General features: G+C 40.9%; 2 protein-coding genes and 1 long non-coding RNA gene across 3 annotated transcripts; all 3 read right to left on the bottom strand.

Moving 5' to 3' along the window:
- Positions 1–8,243: 8,243 nt before the first annotated feature.
- Positions 8,244–9,940, bottom strand: LOC109753396 (uncharacterized). Its single transcript, XR_002230486.4, has 3 exons — positions 9,256–9,940; positions 9,045–9,120; positions 8,244–8,481 (listed from the first exon to the last, which is right to left on the bottom strand). It is a non-coding gene; the product is annotated as an uncharacterized lncRNA (long non-coding RNA).
- Positions 9,941–11,029: 1,089 nt separating this feature from the next.
- LOC109753404 (uncharacterized) lies at positions 11,030–11,506 on the bottom strand. Its single transcript, XM_020312309.1, has one exon. The coding sequence runs from the start codon at positions 11,504–11,506 to the stop codon at positions 11,030–11,032; it is 477 nt and encodes a 158-aa protein (XP_020167898.1).
- Positions 11,507–16,638: 5,132 nt separating this feature from the next.
- LOC109753397 (PI-PLC X domain-containing protein At5g67130) lies at positions 16,639–19,941 on the bottom strand. Its single transcript, XM_020312304.4, has 9 exons — positions 19,435–19,941; positions 19,223–19,351; positions 18,531–18,668; positions 18,339–18,437; positions 17,949–18,252; positions 17,629–17,852; positions 17,283–17,369; positions 17,090–17,166; positions 16,639–16,968 (listed from the first exon to the last, which is right to left on the bottom strand). The coding sequence occupies exons 1-8, from the start codon at positions 19,498–19,500 to the stop codon at positions 17,137–17,139; spliced, it is 1,077 nt and encodes a 358-aa protein (XP_020167893.1). The 5' UTR covers positions 19,501–19,941; the 3' UTR covers positions 16,639–16,968; positions 17,090–17,136.
- Positions 19,942–20,204: the final 263 nt, after the last annotated feature.

Genomic DNA, 20,204 nt, shown 5'->3' on the forward strand with positions numbered 1-20,204 from the left:
ACTGTCCTACAAACCTCTGCACTTGGAGGCCCAACAACATCTACAAGAAGAAGGTTGCGTAGTAGACATCAAGCTCTTTTCTAACGTCGTTGCCGGGGAGGTGAGTGCTTGAAGGTATATCTTTAGATCTTGCAATCGAATCTCTTTGTTTCTTGTTTTAGCACTAGTTTAGTTTATAAAAGAAAACTACAAAAAAATGGAATTGAGTTTGTCTCATACGCTTCATCTTTTTAATATCTTTCGTGACTATGATGGAAAGAAAAATTGTGCCAAAGTGCTAGAAGAAGAATTACATAGAATGCTTGGCATAAAATATGTGAATGATGAGCATGATTGAAATGTTTTTAGTATGAACTCCTTGAATATCCATGGTACTAATGATGATCGCTCTAGTTATGATGAAAATGTCTCCTATAAACATGTCAATTTTTGTGGAGTGCATTGGGTTTGCAAGTATACACCAAATAGGGAAGATAGATATTGCAAGAGGCATAAGTATTTAGAAACTAAATTGTTGCAAGAAAGTCTTGATGATTGCGCTGAAACATTCAATATTTATCGCGCCCCTTGTGAACTTTGCAATGAACATGGTCATTTAAAGCTCCATAGCTATTTGTTTCATGATCAAGTCGTGTCCAAATATTGTGATAATTTGATTACCCTTGAGCATCATAAAGAGCTTAGCCTTCTTTTGGGGTATGAAGAAATGAAATGTATAACCGAGGGTATTCCAAAATTTAATCTTGATAGATTTCTTGATTTTGATCTAGAGAAGATTTATATGTATTGTGCGGTGAATTGTATTGAAAATCCTTATATTGCCAATTACATAAAGAAAAGAAAACAAATAGAAGATGAAGAGAATATTAACGAAAGGGAAGAGACTTCCCAATATCCTCCTATTATTTCTTATGATGAATCAGGTAACGAGGAAGAGCCTTCTATTCAACCAATCTCATCAATAAGGAGCTCCAAAAAGAGAATTGAACCCACACATGAGGTGAAGAAGAAGAAAAAAAGGAAGAGAGGTAAAAAGGTATCCCTCCCAAATAATGTTGCTCCTATTATTGTTGTGCCTCATGAAAATGAATCAAAAATAATTGTGGAAGATGATGCACTTGATGATGATCTCGTTATACCTATTGCTTGTTGTGATGATTATGATTGGGAAGATAATGATACTTCTTATGATCTTGAAAATCTTTTTGGCACTTGCTTGGAAGAATATGATAATTGCTATACTATTGGTGCTATCCATACTATTAATGATGAGAGTGATTATGCTTATGATATGAAAAAGCCCAAGCTTGGGGATGCTATGTTTGATGAAGATGATGTTTTTGAGAATATATTTGCTGCAATTAATGTTTGTCCCAAGTTTGGGGATGCTATGTTTAATAATGATGATATTTTTAGCCTCCCAAGTTTTGATATGCAAAGTTGTTATGATGATAGCATGCCTTCTACTTATGATGATTATATTTATGAAAGTGGGTTTGGAAGAGTGTCAACTTTAGGAAGTAATGATCCCACTATTTTGGAGGATGTTGAATCTTATAATATTTATGAAAGTGGATTTGGATAGGTCATGACTTTATTTAGTGATGTATCAACTATCTTGGAAGAGGTTTCAATCGATTATGATGAGAACAAAGTTGCTACTTATGATGATTATTGTGATGAAACTTATGCTATAAAAAGTAGTGATGATTATATTTATAAAACTTGTCATGATTATGATTCCCCTTTTTCTGAACATTACTCTTTTAATGTGGAAACAATTTATAGTATTCAAGTCTCTTATGATACTCTCACTATTCCGAATGAGAAGAATTGTGCTTATGTGGAGAGTAGTAAAATTTATATGCTTGTAGATCATGAAAAGAATGCTTTAGGTGCTGGTTATATTGTTGAATTCATTGATGATGCTACTGAAAATTATTATGAGAGAGGATCATATGCTTCTACATATTGCAATAATATCAAGTTTCCTCTCTATGTGTTGAAAATCTTGAAGCTATGCTTGTTTTGCTTTCCTATGCTAGTTGTTTCATGTTCCCATAAGTTATTTGCTCACAAAATCCCTATGCATAGGAAGTGGGTTAGACTTAAATGTGCTAGTCATATTCTTCATGATGCTCTCTTTATGTTTCAATTCTTATCTTCTATGTGAGCATCATTGAAATCATCATGCCTAGCTAGGGGCGTTAAACGTTAGCGCTTGTTGGGAGGCAACCCAATTTTATTTTAGTTTCTTGATTTTTGGTTCTGTTTAGTAATAAATAATCCATCTAGCCTCTGGTTATATGTGGTTTTGTGTTTCAATTAGTTTTTGTGCCAAGTAGAACCTTTGGGAAGACTTGGGTGAAGTCTTTATGATCATGCTGTAAAAAACAGAAACTTTAGCGCTCATGAGATTAGCTAAAACTTTTTACTGGAAAGTGATATTTAGTTGATTCTTTTTGCATATGATTACTAGACAAATTCCTCAGGTCCACCAATTTATTTTAGAATTTTTGGAGTTTCAGAAGTATACGTTTGATACAGATTACTACAGACTGTTCTGTTTTTGACAGATTATGTTTTCATTGTGTTGCTCGCTTATTTTGATGAATCTATGGCTAGTAAAATAGTTTATAAACCATAGAGAAGTTGGAATACAGTAGGTTTAACACCAATATAAATAAATAATGAGTTCATTACAGTACCTTGAAGTGGTGTTTTGTTTCTTTCGCTAACAGAGCTTACGAGTTTTCTGTTAAGTTTTGTGTTGTGAGGTTTTCAAGTTTTGGGTAAAGATTCGATGGACTATGGAATAAGGAGTGGCAAGAGCCTAAGCTTGGGAATGCCCAAGGCACCCCAAGGTAATATTCAAGGACAACCAAGAGCCTAAGCTTGGGTATGCCCCGGATGGCATTCCCTCTTTCGTCTTCGTTCATCGGTAACTTTACTTGGAGCTATATTTTTATTCACCACATGATATGTGTTTTGCTTGGAGCGTCATTTTATTTTCTTTAGCTTTTCTTGCTGTTTGAATAAAATACCAAGATCTGAAATTCTTAAATGTTAGAGAGTCTTCACATAGTTGCATAATTATTCGACTACTCATTGATCTTCACTTATATCTTTCGGAGTAGTTTGTCATTTGCTCTAGTGCTTCACTTATATCTTTTAGAGCACGGTGGTGGATTTGTTTTATAGAAACTATTGATCTCTCATGCTTCACTTATATTATTTTGAGAGTCTTAAATAGCATGGTAATTTGCTTAATCCTAATATGCTAGGTATTCAAGACTAGTAAAAACTTTCTTATGAGTGTGTTGAATACTAAGAGAAGTTTGATGCTTGATGATTGTTTTGAGATATGGAGGTAATAATATTAAAGTCGTGCTAGTTGAGTAGTTGTGAATTTGAGAAATACTTGTGTTGGAGTTTGCAAGTCCCGTAGCATGCACGTATGGTAAACGTTATGTAACAAATTTGAAACATGAGGTGTTCTTTGATTGTCCTCCTTATGAGTGGCGGTCGGGGACGAGCGATAGTCTTTTCCTACCAATCTATCCCCCTAGGAGCATGCGCGTAGTGCTTTGGTTATTGATGGCTTGTAGATTTTTGCAATAAGTATATGAGTTCTTTATGACTAATGTTGAGTCCATGGATTGTACGCACTCTCACGCTTCCATCATTGCTAGCCTCTTCGGTGCCGTGCATTGCCCTTTCTCACATTGAGAGTTGGTGCAAACTTCGCCGGTGCATCCAAACCCCATGATATGATACGCTCTTTCACACACAAACCTCCTTATATCTTCTTCAAAACAGCCACCATACCTACCTATTATGGCATTTCCATAGCCATTCCGAGATATATTGCCATGCAACTTTCCACCGTTCCGTTTATCATGACACATTCATCATTGTCATATTGCTTAGCATGATCATGTAGTTGACATAGTATTTGTGGCAAAACCACCGTTCATAATTCTTTCATACATGTCACTCTTGATTCATTGCATATCCCGGTACAACGCCGGAGGCATTCATATAGAGTCATACTTTGTTCTAGTATCGAGTTGTAATCATTGAGTTGTAAATAAATAGAAGTGTGATGATCATCATTTTCTAGAGCATTGTCCCAAGTGAGGAATATAAAAAAAAGGCCATAAAAAAAAGAAGGCCCAAAAAAAAGAGAAAGGCCATATAAAAAAAGAGAAGGCCCAAAAAAAAGAGAAAAAGAGAGAAAGGACAATGTTACTATCCTTTTACCACACTTGTGCTTCAAAGTAGCACCATAATCTTCATGATAGAGAGTCTCTTGTTTTGTCACTTTCATATACTAGTGGGAACTTTTCATTATAAAACTTGGCTTGTATATTCCAACGATGGGCTTCCTCAAATGCCCTAGGTCTTCGTGAGCAAGCAAGTTGGATGCACACCCACTTAGTTTCTTTTGTTGAGCTTTCATACATTTATAGCTCTAGTGCATCCGTTGCATGGCAATCCCTACTCCTTGCATTAACATCAATCGATGGGCATCTCCATAGCCTATTGATTAGTCTCGTTGATGTGAGACTTTCTCCTTTTTTGTTTTCTCCACATAACCCCCATCATCATATTCTATTCCACCCATAGTGCTATATCCATGGCTCACGCTCATGTATTGCGTGAAGGTTTATAAAGTTTGAAATTACTAAAGTATGAAACAATTGCTTGGCTTGTCAACGGGGTTGTGCATAATGAGAGCATTCTTGTGTGACAAAAATGGAGCATGACTAAACTATATGATTTTGTAGGGATAAACTTTCTTTGGCCATGTTATTTTGAGAAGACATAATTGCTTAGTTAGTACGCTTGAAGTATTATTATTTTTATGTCAATATGAACTTTTGTCTTGAATCTTTCGGATCTGAATATTCATACCACAATTAAGAAGAATTACAATGAAATTATGCCAACTAGCATTCCACATCAAAAATTCTTTTTTATCATTTACCTACTCGAGGACGAGCAGGAATTAAGCTTGGGGATGCCTGATACGTCTCCAACGTATCTATAATTTTTGATTGCTCCATGCTATATTATCTACTGTTTTGGACCATATTGGGCTTTATTTTCCACTTTTATATTACTTTTGGGACTAACCTATTAACCGGAGGCCCAGCCCAGATTTGCTGTTTTTTGCCTATTTCAGTGTTTCGAAGAAACGGAATATCAAACGGAGTCCAAACGGAATGAAACCTTCGGAAACGTGATTTTCTCACCGAATATGACTCAGGAGACTTGGACCCTACGTCAAGAAAGCCACAAGGTGGGCACGAGGTAGGAGGGCGCTCCCACCCCCCTAGGGCGCGCCCCTCACCCTCGTGGGCCCCACGAAGCTCCACCGACGTACTTTTTCCTCCCATATATACTCATATACCCTAAAAACTTCAGAGAACAGAATAGATCGGGAGTTCCGCCGCCGCAAGTCTCTGTAGCCACCAAAAGTCAATCGGGACCCTGTTCCGGCACCCTGCCGGAGGGGGGATCGCTCACCAGTGTCCATCTTCATCATCCCGGCGCTCTCCATGACGAGGAGGGAGTAGTTCACCCTCGGGGCTGAGGGTATGTACCAGTAGCTATGTGTTTGATCTCTCTCTCTCTCGTGTTCTTGATTTGGCATGATCTTGATGTATCGCGAGCTTTGCTATTATAGTTGGATCTTATGTTGCTTCTCCCCCTCTACTCTCTTGTAATGGATTGAGTTTTTCCTTTGAAGTAATCTTATCGGATTGAGTCTTTAATGATTTGAGAACACTTGATGTATGTCTTGCCGTGCGTATCTGTGGTGACAATGGGATATCGCGTGATTCACTTGATGTATGTTTTGGTGATCAACTTGCGGGTTCCGCCCATGAACCTATGCATAGGGGTTGGCACACGTTTTTGTCTTGATTCTCCGGTAGAAACTTTGGGGCACTCTTTGAGGTTCTATGTGTTGGTTGAATAGATGAATCTGAGATTGTGTGATGCATATCGTATAATCATACCCACGGATACTTGAGGTGACATTGGAGTATCTAGGTGACATTAGGGTTTTGGTTGATTTGTGTCTTAAGGTGTTATTCTAGTACGAACTCTAGGGCTGTTTGTGACACTTATAGGAATAGCCCAACGGATTGATTGGAAAGAATAACTTTGAGGTGGTTTCGTACCCTACCATAATCTCTTCGTTTGTTCTCCGCTATTAGTGACTTTGGAGTGACTCTTTGTTGCATGTTGAGGGATAGTTATATGATCCAATTATGTTATTATTGTTGAGAGAACTTGCACTAGTGAAAGTATGAACCCTAGGCCTTGTTTCCTAGCATTGCAATACCGTTTACGCTCACTTTTATCATTAGTTACCTTGCTGTTTTTATATTTTCAGATTACAAAAACCTATATCTACCATCCATATTGCACTAGTGCACCTATACAATTTACCATTGTATTGGATGGGTTGGGGACACAAGAGACTCTTTGTTATTTGGTTGCAGGGTTGTTTGAGAGAGACCATCTTCATCCTACGCCTCCCACGGATTGATAAACCTTAGGTCATCCACTTGAGGGAAATTTGCTACTGTCCTACAAACCTCTGCACTTGGAGGCCCAACAACGTCTACAAGAAGAAGGTTGCATAATAGACATCACTAACTAACATGCATCTCTATGGTAAATGACCTAAATATAAACATTTGTTACAGCCTGTTATGGTCAGCGATCTAAATCTAAACATATGTGACTGTTGTATATCAATTTACTTGATCAGTTTTCACATGAATACTCAACCATGATCTTAAAATTATTATAGTAGGAGTTTGAATATTCGGTAGAATTTGTACTGAAATTTAGAGCATAGTGCATCTTTGCAAACCGACATCTCCTCCCAAAGTGAATAGATGAGAGGGAAGCCACATATATTATTCAAAATAAAAATGAGTCAAGGCTCAATCCAGACATACCTTGCAATCAGTTGAAGCTTTCTTTCCCTTCTATGCATTGATTTGAGCCTAAGAACCTAATAAATCATCTAGTGGGAAAATAATCAGCATCCACATATTCTCTGTCAGGTTTCATGGTGAATACTAAACCCCCGTTTTTGTTAGACGATCAAATCATAGATCAACATCACATTAATATACAAACAAATGGCTGAAAAGAAGATCCCCGAGAACATGACATCTATGCAGGGGCATTTACATGAATTGAGTATAGATGCGAGATAGTTAACCACTGTCATTTTCCAAACCTATAACTTCCTCTCAGTAAGTATTTCTCCATATTAGTAATACAACACCAAGAAAATGAGTAAGCAAACCATCATTTGCTCTCCTAATTTTGTAGGAAAGGATAGAGGTTAAGTTCAGGAACCAGAAATGGGAACAAGAAACACTTAAATGCAACGCCATCTCCTTGAGGTTGCCACTATCAAATCTTGAGTTTCAGATGAATGAAACACTGCTTAGCTAAGTATTCAAAAGGAAAGAACAAAAAAATTGTTAGGTGGAGAAAAATCAAAGTACCACTTGATCTATTTTCAGATGAATGAAACACTGCTTGGCTAAGCATCATACACACAAGATTAGCGATGCTAGCTAGATGCACAAATCCACGACCTACCTAATCATGTGTACGAACTCTGCTTCTGACCAAAAAGAAGAAATGAAAAAATAACATGGACACCTGATAAAGAAAGTAGTGAATCACATGTTGTAAATAAATACAAAATAAATTAGCTCTTTTGTATCCATATGTTCTATTTTCAAAATAGATCCTTATATTAGAACTGATTTCATTTACATTTTAAGCAAATGTTGATGGTGGGGTTAATACTGCCATGACAGATGCATGGTATAGGCTGCATAATGGCAAGTAAGATAGCATGTCCCTATAAATTCAACCACTCGAGCCAAACAATTTGTATCCGAGTCACAAATTGCTACTACAGTAACAGAGCAAAATAGAGCACTCTTAAATGACAAAGAATGAACATTGCTAGACTTGTACAGAGTATACAAACACACAAAATAATCCACGTATCAGCGATGAATGGACAGAATTGGGAAAGAAAGTCAATGCATTGTTTAGTGAGCAAGTAGAAAAAAAATAAAGAAAATAGTTCATGACTGAAAATTTAGTTGTTCTGACGCCATACTAAAGAGTGCATCTTGGAGACGCGTCGCTGTTGTGCAAGTATGGCCATGACAACACAATAGACATAGCTGAAAGAGCAACACAAAACATTTCTGTTTATAAATTCATTGGTTCATATCTGATGGATTAACAACATGGTGCTGAAAAAGCAAGTTTTTTTTTTTTGAGAAATTAGTCATGCCAATATTCTTCCACATCGCAGATTGAAGCTATAAAACAAGAGCAACAAAAGTAGCTGCCATCATGGCAAAGCATTCACCAGCATCAAAAGTCGGTGCTCCCCACTGGAATGGGTATGGTACAGTTATCCTGCAAAATTTAAAGCAATGATACGCTCAATAGCTGAATTCCCCAGTGTAAATTGCAGAAACCATTCATAATATCAATATAGTTATTATGTGATTGTCTTAAAATTTTACCAGGGAACACCCCCAACAAGTACAAATCGATCAGTGCGGCAGTGGAATTGGATTTTTGGAGAAGCATTCTTATACGCCCCGCCAACCATCAGGAAGAACGCGTAAAGCCAAATAACGGCGACGGACATTATTACGGGGAACTGCTCGAAGGCAGTCCCCAGCAAAGGCACCAAATGAGATATGTAATGCAGAAAAAAAGGCAACAATCATAACCCTTCAGAAATTGCAAGTAAAGGTCACACATCAGCTATGTATGACTAATCATGCATGTAGTGCTACCAGCAGTATGATCTCCTGAAGACCGATTTCGATACATTTCGCGACCTACATAGCAAATCCATATTATTATGTTATTGTTAACCCCCCCCCCCCCCCCCCCCCCCTGCTGTCAACTACAGATAGACATAATTCAGAAGTGCAAATTTGCGTATACACAAGATAAAAAAGTCTTACACTTGGTAATCCAAGCTCGTAGAGCCCAAATCCTACGAGTGCGATGAGCGGCACGGCCAACAGCGGGCTCAGCAGTCTGCAGCATCACAGGAGACAAATTAGCCGAAACTGGCAACAAGGCTAAGTAGCACACTGATGAGATGGGGACCTGAACCCCTCGTCCGTGGGGACTGGCGAGAGGATACAGAAGAAAGAAGAAGCAGAGACGAACCTGATGACGATGCGCCAGTGACCGCTGAAGCCCATGACGATCTGGAGCGTGGATGCGACGATGAGCGTGCCCTGCATGCCCCGCATGGGGCGGAGGAACTTCTCGTGCGGGTCATGAAGGAGGGGTCTCTACGGTGGAGGGCCTGGTCGAGCCACTGGAACCCGACGACGGCGCGTTCCACCTGGCCTCCTCGTCACTCCTCCGACGAAGGGCGAGCGCGAGTCGACGGCTCGAGTGGAGGGAGACGGGCATGAAAGACGGATGTGGCGGGCTGAGGTCGGCAAGGAGGAGGACGCCGACAACCATGGAGGCCCCCATCGACGCTTTGGCCGGTGGTGTCTCCTCCCGGCAATGGCGAGGGGCGAGCTCGACGGGGAGAGCAGCACCGACGGCGATCTCAGCGAGGAGGGAGGGGAGAGGAGGACGGGTGGATGGGTGCCGACGGCATGGTTCGAGGCGGTGGGTGGCGGCGATCTCCTCGTCCACCGCTGCCTGTTGCCCCTCCACAACTTGAGGGCCGGTGGTGAGGGACGAGCTCGACGGGGAGAGCGGCGGCGGTGGCAAGCTCGGCGCAACACAGAGCAGTAGTGGCCGCGTTGCTTCTCGGAGGGCGGCGGCGCGAGGGGAGGCAACGAAGAGAAGGGGACGGGGCGGCGGCGTCAACGCGAGGGAGAGATGCAGCCCTAGCTGTCTCACCGATTGGGGGAGCAACCAATGGTGAGAAGCCACTTGGCACAGGATTAGGTGAAATCTCACAAATGCCTTCGGCGGGTCACGGGAATATCAGGCGGTGGTAGTAGATCTTTTCGTCTGGAGGGCACTGACGATCCGCACGCGCCACGCTCGCAGTCACAGTCGCTGACCGGCACGCGCCAGGGGTCGACCCCACACGTCAGTGAGGTAAGACAGTAATTCCGGAGTAAACAAAACCAGTAAGAAAAACAGGATGGAAGCTACTATTCATTGTAGCAGTGATCCGGCTTGAGCCAACGGCCCAGATCTCTCCCGAGCGAAATCGTACGGTTAAGAACGCATTAGACAATAGATCCGACGGCCAGGAATTAAGAGCGATGAGGAGGCTGGGTGGTTCCCAAAATACCTATTCCTGGATCTACTATGTTAAGGTCGATGCGTTGCCTAGCTAGACACCATGTTTGGTGCTGCAGCTTCTTATTTTTCTTATCTTTGGTGCATTGGCAATGTTGCCTTTTGTCTCCGTTGCAAGTATTGTGGTAGCTGGCCGTAGGCTTCAGAGCAACTCCAATGAGCTGAGCCATTTTGTCCGTTGTCATCCGTTTGGATCGGCGCGGACATAAAAGGTGGCCCAACGCACCGACCTAAACGGACGCGTGTTCGCTTTTCGTCCGCGGACGACCCATTCTCGGTCCATTTTTTAGTCGGATTTGCGTCGGTGTAGACACGAGACGGACGCGCGTGCGCTCGCCCTCTCCCCTCTCCGGGCCCGTTGGTTGGTGGCACATTGCCCTCTCCCCATCCAACAGCGCACCCTCCGACCCTCGCCCGCCTCCTTCGTCGCCGACGCCGCCGGCCAGTTCAACATAGATAGTATAAAGATAGTACCAAGAATCAACTGTTAAAAGAAAAGATGAACTACTGGCCGGAGTGGCTGGATAGTATAAGGATACATAGATAGTTCATAGAACACACTGTTAAAAGAAAAGATCAACTACTCGTCGTTTTCCGACTCCGACTCGGTAATGTTCTCCTCCGACGTCTGAATGTAGGCGTCAGCATACCGCTCGTCCTCAGAGTCTCAGAACGACGCTTCTCCTAGCTTCATGTTCAATTGAGCGGCCTGCTTCCGCGCACGCTTGTCCTCCCGATAGGCAGCTCGCTCCGTCCTCCTCGCCTCCCTCTCCGTCCTCTGTTGCTTGTAAAACTGACGCTCGTTGACGATGTCCTGTGAGAAGCGTTCGCGCCACACCGCCATGGCTTCCTCGTCCATCTCGGCTATGGCGAGTCGACGCTGCCTCCTCCGGTTGTCACGACGATCCTCGTCAGTGAAAAGCCACGGGAGAGGCACAAGATCCTGTGCTCGCTGGCTCGTCGACACGTCGGGAAAATTCATCTCCCGACGAGGCCGCCAGAGGCGCCACGCCGCCTCCTCTGCGGTGTCGAAGGTGCCGAGACTGAGGCGTTTTTCGCCAAACCAGATTTCGGAGGAGAAGGCGCCGGAGCGGCGCTCACGGACTCCGTGAAAATCCAAAGCGCCCAGGCGGCGCATCGACATGGTGGCGCAGAGGCGGTGAGGCGAGTGAGAGGCGGCGAAGCGAGTGGGCGGCGGACAGATGGAGGGAACGCCTTCTTAATAATGCGCGCCGGACGCGGCGCGCCAAAACCAGCACGCGCGAGGCCGATTCCCCCCCCCCCCCCCCCCCCCCCGCGATCCTTTCCCACGCGCTGGAGCGCCAAAACCAGAGCGATGACATGGCCGCTGGCATGATCTATGGCCATGGGTCTTTTTCTAAAAATTGCGCGCGGACATGAAATGGGTTGGCACGTTGGGCGCCCTGCCGACCCAAATCTAAAAGAGGCCGGACGCCGGGTGGGCGGCCGACCCAAACGAACAAAAAGCGGACGAAATCGTCATCCATTTGGGTCGCCCCATTGGAGTTGCTCTTATCTAGCTTTGGTAGTTCTAAAATGGAACCATGTCGATGTGAGTTTATATGTCTCCTCTGACGCTTCTATTTTTGTGTTCCCCTCTCACGTGCTCGGTCCGTGCCTCCGGCCCACACCACATGAAATTCCCCTCTTTTCAATCCTGTGCCGTGTCCAAAAAGACGGACCGCAGTTGCCCGACCAAATCGTAAGAGAGAAGAAGATCGCATATCCAAACGCCTCGATCCCGGCCAGTGGCAGAGACAGGAGCCCTGACCCCCCTAACAATATGGATTAGTGCTAATTTGTTGATGAACAGTGTAAAAATTAATGATTATCTACTGTTAAAGCCTATTTTTTATTGGCTTGGCCCTCCCCAGCCTGTTTTAACAGCCTTCAGCTTCAGTGATACAAATTTTTTGGCTCCGCCACTGATCCCGTCCGGCATTCTATGGATCTTGGATCACCGCAAGGCCTATGGTTTTTTACTTCTTTTTTCTTTTCTCTTTCTTTCTTTTGATCAAGTACAGTTTATCGCGCGAGTGGTCTGGCTTAGTTAATTGCCATACAAGTGGAAGTAGTAGGCAAGCACCGCTGGCTTTGTGCCTTTTGAACGAAGCACAACTTCATGTGCTTTTTTTGCTATTCGCTCTATCAGTTCGCTTGCTCCTGTATCTGACTACATCATTTAGGTTTGTAACGAAAAGAGGTAGCACCGCAGGTCCTACAACTTGTACTAGATGTGATGGTTTAGTCCTAAATTTTGTAAAAATGGAGTGCTCCATCCGTCCTCATAAGTCCTCATTGTGTGAGTGAGTATTCGATATGCTGACTTCACTGTGAACATGTCGGTTTTTTCGAAGTTGCATCCCCATAAGTCCTCATTGCCACAACGATGATGGCAAGCTGGAGTTGCAGGTCACAATAAACGATATACAGATGCTTGGGAGCTATATCTCGCTTGATGCGAGTGCTTCTTCCGTCTCGCTTGAAGCTTTGTCCTCGCACACTACCTACTAGGCCTGCACATTTCGTCATTTTTTTCATTCGCTGGGTTTAGTTCGTGGTTTTCTTCTGTGTTTGTGTGTGGGTTTCTTCTCCGGTTTTGGTGTGATTATTTTTGTTTTTGCTTTGTTTTGTATTTTCTTCAGGTTTTTCATTTCTTCACCGGTTTTCTCGTTTTCTTTTTCTTTCTATTTTTGGTTTTCTTGTTTTTTTGTTTTCTCCTTTTTTGCGCTGTTTTTCTTCAGCTTTTTGTTTCTTTTTTCTCTTCGGTTTTCTTTCATTTCTTTCCTTGTTTTTTCTATTCTTCGTTATTGTTTTATTTCTTTCTTAGTTTTTATGATTTTTCTTTGTTGTCATCGGATTTGTTTTTTCTTCTTCGTTTTCTCATGGTTTTCTTTGGGTTTTTCGTTTTTCTTTGTATTTGAGGTGTTTCTGTCTTCGAATTTTATTGTTTTATCTTTGTTTTTATCCACAACACATGTCTAGATTTTTCATTAAAATTTGTATATTTTAGTTATGCACCATGAACTTTTTTTTACAAATTTAACATTTTCAAATACATGGTTAACGTTTTCAAAAATAATGTATGATGACTACTTTTTCATAAACATTGTACATTTTTGGTATATGCCAGGAACATTTTTTAATACATGATTGAATTTTTTGAAATATATGGTTAACATTTTTATACACAACCAACATTTTTAGAAATTCATGTTTTATGTTAAAATTTTGTAATACATGTTCTAAATTTTTTGTAGACATTACGAACTTATTTTGTACATTTACATAATTGATTTAAAAATAATAGATAATTACTCGTGCCTTGCAACGGGATTATAAATATTGTAGTAGATTAGCCCAATACTGCATGTCTATTATTACATTTATGTGCTAAAATGTTAGAGAATTTTGTATGAAAGTGCCATGATTACTTGCCATATCATTATTAAGCACATATTTGGTAAGAATTTTTAAACTTATCAAAGAAAATACTTTCTTTATTTTGGTAAGCTAATAAAACCGGGACAACTAATTCCATTTTAAGAAAAATCGATGGGATTAAAAAATCAAAGTGAGGAAGGGAAGAAGGTGGGCATATATAAGTGGGATGGGCCAAGGAGAGAGGTGACATGACAACCTTATGTTCTATTTAACTAGTAGAGATAGAGATAGAGATTTATATTTGATGTCTACTCTTTTCATAGAGATTTATATTTGGTATACAAAACATTTTTATGCATATTTAAGATATTTGAAATATATGATTAATATTTTCTGAAACACGACCAACATTTTTTTAAATTCTGTTTTATGTTAAAAAAATACACGTACCACATTTTTGGTATACATCAGGAATATTTTTTTTGTGCACGCACACTTAACATTTTTGAAATAGATGATTAACATTTTGTAAGAACATATACTTTTGGATGTTTACTCTTTTACATACACATTATACATTTCTGGTATACATCAGGAACAATTCTTATATATACATCGGAACATTTTCTGTACACATTTATCATCTTTGCAAATGTATGATTAACGTTTGTCATAATGTATGTAAATAAAGTATAAACAAAAGTAAAGAAAAATTTAAAACGAAAAAAAACGTGGGAAAAGCAGAAAAAAACGAGGCAGTGGACTCCCGCTTCAGGCCAGATGGCCCACACACACACGCGCGCGCGCGAGACTCGGGCAGGCCCAGGTGCGGGGCAGGGCTCCCCTGCTTTTTTATTTCTCTTGTTGCTTTTTTGCTACTTTTAAAAAGTTTGCGATTTACAAACAATTCCAAAAATGTCCAGGATTTTAGAAAGAAATAAAGCATTTTGTATTTCCGTGAAAAAATTCGAATTTTTTATGAACAGTTTTTTGAATTTTGATGAACAGTTTTTTGGGTTTTGATGAACATTTTCTGAATTTGGTAAATAAATTTTGAAACCAGTAACATTTTTTGAAATGCATGATTATTTTTAAAATTGGATATATATTTATTGAATTGATGAATGTTTTTCAATATGATGACATTTTTTGAAATTCATGATCATTTTTTAATATGATGTGCAATTTTTGAATACAATGAAAAAAATGAACTCAGTGTACATTTTTTTGAATTCAATGAAAAGTTTCTAAATTTGGTGAAAAAAATCATGATTTTTTTGCTAATTTGAATAATGTTCATAAAAAGCCAAAAGGCAAAATAATAAGTAAAATTTAAAATAAAAATAAAAACATTTAAAGAAAAAACATGAATAAAGTGAAAAGGAAAACGAATAAAACAATAAAAATAAATAAAACGGTCTAAACCTTCCTAAAAGTGAACTCTGCGCTTCTTGGGCCGGTCGAAATCACGTACCGAGAGGCGGCGCGCGCATGCATGAGGGGTGGGGGGTGGGGGGTGGGGGGTGCTCGCTTGGTCATCAGTCGACCTACGAGGGGAATAGGCTTCCCGCGGGAGGTCCTATTCCCCGCGTGCCGCGGGGAAACCGAGCAATCTCGCACCCCCGCTCCCTTGTGCGAGCACTTTGGGCTGACCCAAGTATAGGATCGGGGCATCCCCTGTTTTTCGTTTATATAAACTTTGAAAAATATTCATGAATCCCAAATTCTACAGCCAGAAACGGAAAGGCAATTTGCTTGAGTGTCTTATCTCAACTCCAACCTTCATTGTTTATTTTGGCGCGGCAACCAAGCTCGTGCTGAAATCACCTTTTTTTATTTGAACAAGGTCTCACCGACAACCCATTGGGCGAAGATGTTCCCATGGGTAAGTTTAAGAAATCTAGAACCTCGTGTTCTCAAGATTTGTAGTACTAGCTAATAACAATATTGACTTGAAAAGTTAATTTCTTCAATGTAATTTCAGGTCATGGATCTGGATTCTCTCCTGGATTATTTCTAAAAGACTTAAGCAACCGGCTCAACAGCCCTGGTTGTGAAGAACAATGTAAGGAACTCTGAAATCTTGTGTTTTTCTAGACATTAATTTTGTATTAGTGGTAGTAACAAGTGGGGAGGTAGTGTTTTAGCTTGCTAATTACTCCTAGATTCGTTTTCAACATGTACGTATAATGCCACCCTGGGAAGCAATGTAATTTCAATATTGACCTGATCACCTGAATAATTAATTTCTTCACTGTAACTTCAGGTGATTGGTCAGAATGTAATTTCAGCTGATTTCCTTGCATTGTTCTTCAGAATAGTTTTCCAAATAATCACAAGGGAAATTAATTATTCTAAGTTTGGGAGACAAAAGCTAAAACAGTTTGAATGAATATGTTAGTTACAGACATGGAAACTTAATCGGTACATCAATATTGAATCAAGTTACAGGCACAAAAGCTTGGCCCTGTGTTATTATGTCGATGCAGAAAACCGGCAGATTACTGCATAGGGTTAGTCATGCGATTCTGTAGCAGTTTATTATGAGTATATTGTTTGAGCTCATTTATCGTACCTCGAAAGTAAGATAGACCCATCTATTTGCCTGATATAGTAGTTAAGAAGTCATGGAATATGCAAGGGGTAATCTGGACTATTTTGACATGAAGAAAAAGAGCCGGAAATTTTATAATCCTGAGCAGATGCCATTTGCCGTAATTCACCAAATTTAGAATTCTGCAAGGGCTAAATACATGACACTGTACAAAGAACCAGTGTTTCTCTGCCATTTGCAGTCCCTCCCATGCAATGCACACACAGTAGCCAATAATGTGGGCAAATTTACGGGCCACAGTAAATGTATGAAAGAAATGACCATAATGACAAACCATTAATAATTAACATATAGCAACAGCATTTGATGTGAAAATGTATGAAAGAAATAACCATAATGCCAAATATTCCACCAGGCACAACTACAACGTCTCCGAGAGCACAGCATGTTGACGAATCACGTTCACATTTCTAATGCACTATCCAACATCTTCACCATTTTTCCGTTGCAGAAACCAGTCATTTTCAACTTTCAGTTTCGGAAAATCTGAATCCTAAGTAAATATTTCCCCTACCCAGAAAGAAAAAAGAGTATGTCTTGTCTCATCTTGAGACTAAATCATCGCACCATGCATCTCCAGTTCTCCGCTGCAGCAGTTTTATAAGGGTTCAAGTCAGCCAAAAAAAAAAAGGACCCGGAAAACCCTAAGAAGCTCCCCTGATACTTTTCATTTGTTTGCCAGAAAGTTAAAGTCCTATCCTGTCATACCTTGTTCTATGTATGTGCAGTTGCTACATGTCCTAGCTGTCCTGGATTCAGGTAGAGCATACTACGCTAGATCCTCGCTACAAAAGGCCACACGACAAAAAAAGGTTAATCCATGCCATGATTCAGACAACAAAGATACCAAGAGACATAGATGCACAGCAAAGGAGGAAGAAATTATATCTTGCACACTCACCTGGCAAGCCTTGACGTCCTGGCATCCACACAGGAGCATGCCGTTGAGCAGATCGGTGGCTTGGAACGCGCCCCCTCCCTCGCTTCTCTGAATTTAGTTCATTTCAGAAACATGGACAAACATCAATGATTTTGTGTAACAACATAGCCTTGTTGTACTCGACCAGAACTTGATATACTGGATAGTAAATATACACTCCACTGCATCGAGAGTTAATAGGTTTTAGAAGTGTTTAGGTTATTTGAGATTAATATCTGCAGTTGTCATCTTGTGGAACATACAAGTACTTGACCCTGAAGTTTTATGTATATACATATAAATATATATTGATTTCTGTATTCAGTACCTTGTAGTAATCAACTGCGATGAAATTAGCCCATCGGTTTCCAGCTGAGCCGTAGCATGTGTTAGACATGCCAGTGAGGCCCCTGGAGTGCTGCAAACACGCAGTCGGCTTCATTGGGACAGATGGGAAGTAGTTCATGAGGACCAGTGACTTGGTCTTGTCGTTGAGCGGCGCGGACTCTGCACGGTTTGAGCATTTGCCAGCATCCATTCCATCGTCGCCATCTTCAACACAGTGAAATCAATCAGTTTATAGCAACAATAGTTACGATAATTAGGAACTGCAGCAGAATGTTTCGTATGGAGGAACTAGTGTCTCACAATTATTCTCAACCATGAAATTCCACTGGTATGCGATTCCTTCTGTGACTTGCTTCGATCTGGCAGAGGTGAACACAAGGAGGCGCTGGTTGCTTGTGACCATTTCGCTGACAAGAGGCCACTCCTGACCATCCTTTGGCATATTCGACACCGGAAACCAGTACTTTTGCAGACCAGAGGCCTTGAACACGTTCGTCAGGCCATTTGGCGCGTGAACATAGTCTTCCAGGATCAACGTAACAATTTCAGATGGATTGGCAGAAAGAAACGCCTCAATTTCCTTGAATGTGTCCAATGCCGGTTCCTACAATCAAGTAATAATATTTATAGACTGTACTCTGAAACTCTATGTGGATATGAGGGAGGAAGGCATATTCAGTATGTACTCACAAATGCAGTAAAATCGTTGCATTTGCCTCCACTGGAATGGCACAACCATACACTTCCTTTGAAGTCATATGTGTCGAGCATTAGCGCGCGAACACCATTCTGTAGAGCAATGCAATTGCGATGAGAAGTGATGTTCATAAGATAAGACATGTAGAACAAGAGAAGAGTCTTATCAGATGACACAGAAGCTACCTTTAACTGATCGGTGACTGTATCCTCCTGGTTGTCGAAGGTGATGCGTGGAATTCCGGTGTGCGACGGTTCCCCAACAATCGCGAATGAATTGTGCGTCGTGAGGTAGGCGTACTTATTGAATGGCAACGAGTTATTCTGAAGACCAAACCAGAAGCAAAGCAAATTCACAATGAAACATTAGGGCCATGAAAAAAAAAACTGTTTTCATCATGATTTTCTTGGCTACTGAGTCCAAACAAGTCCTATACTCCTAATTGGGTATTTTGAGAAGTATCAAACTTATCGGATTTTTTGTTGGCACGGACTGAACAAGATTATGGGAGAAAAATATGCCATAACGCCCTGCCATATCTTACTGAAATCTCTATGCATGTAGAGAATGTGACCCCAATATACAAGCAACATTAGATAAACATGATTATGGAAATATCCTAATAAAATCCATCATTTTGTCGGCATGGACTGAACAAGAGAATGTTTGCTGCTGAGCGATACAATCTGCCCATGACATAAACAGCATTCTGTTTGTTTCAGAAATAGATCTGGCCAACCAAGAATTTGTGGAAAGAGGAATAAAGGAACTCAAAATCATCAACAAACATAATCATTTGTTCTTATTCCTTCTATGACACAGGACAGGAAAAAAAAGAGAAGAATCAAACAACTGGAAGAATTAAGCGGACTCTTACAACGAGTTGGAAGGGGTTGGTGGCGGCTGAGCGGACGCAGTGGGAGCCGGCGAGCTTCGGCTCGCAGTCGAAGCACCACTGCCCGGCACCGCAGCCAACACTCGTCGTCGTCGAACACTCGTCGCCTACCTGAATTCAGATGCAACCCAAAGCTCAATTTTAGCAGGGAATCATTATGGCGAATCTGATCACAGTCCTTGCTGGAATCTTACACTGGCAGCTGCAGCTCCCAAGAGGCCAGCCATGACTAGAACCAGTGCTGCTGCTGCTGCCCCCATCTGAAAGGTATAGAGAAAGAGGAGAAGAGGAACAGAAACAGATAACGCCAACCAACCGAACAATCAATTATTGGCAAGAGAGATAGAGATATAGATATAGAGCTGGAGTTGTTGGGGGGTGGTTGCAGACTTGTAGTGCATTAATGTTCATACTATACTTATATATACTAGATCTACTTGACCTTGTCCCATATTTAGTATACGAATAAGACCGTGCGCGTTTGGCAAATCCAATAAGATAAGAGTGCAGTATTGAACTACTACTTGTAAAGAATGGCATGCCAAAGAAAGCAGCAGGTTACTCTCTCACAAAGAAAGCAACATTAATTAGTCCTTAATTAATTGTGTAGCAGCAACAAACTAACATGTCAAATTTGGAATATCCATGCCACATTTTGTTCTTTTGGTGGCCTAATATGTGCACTACCTACCATCCTTAACAGAGGATAGCGATGACCAGCCACGATTTTGTTCACTAGTGAGATGTGAGATGTGGTCACTAGCTAAAGATGTGAAAACGACGGCCACAGATGTGATCACTAGCTACAATTTTCACCTGCAAACAACTTGCACTAAGTAACCGTGGAAGTTGAATACAAGTGCAATTTCACCATGGATGTATCTAAAACTAAAATATGTCTATGTACATCCATTTATCAGACGAGTATAAATTCTACAGTACTACTCGCCTATCTCGTATGAAT

This window comes from Aegilops tauschii, chromosome 5 (genome assembly GCF_002575655.3).
Source record: "Aegilops tauschii subsp. strangulata cultivar AL8/78 chromosome 5, Aet v6.0, whole genome shotgun sequence".
Lineage (NCBI taxonomy): Eukaryota > Viridiplantae > Streptophyta > Magnoliopsida > Poales > Poaceae > Aegilops > Aegilops tauschii.

Excerpts from the sequence above, each read along its gene's own strand:
- LOC109753404 (XM_020312309.1), bottom strand. The coding sequence starts at position 11,506 with ATGTCGATGCGCCGCCTGGGCGCTTTGGATTTTCACGGAGTCCGTGAG.
- LOC109753397 (XM_020312304.4), bottom strand. The coding sequence starts at position 19,500 with ATGGGGGCAGCAGCAGCAGCACTGGTTCTAGTCATGGCTGGCCTCTTG. Across the intron at positions 18,253-18,338 it reads GCAACGATTTTACTGCATTT|GAACCGGCATTGGACACATT; the intron begins GTGAGTACATAC and ends ACTTGATTGTAG. Across the intron at positions 17,167-17,282 it reads AGGACGTCAAGGCTTGCCAG|CGAGGATCTAGCGTAGTATG; the intron begins GTGAGTGTGCAA and ends GGCCTTTTGTAG.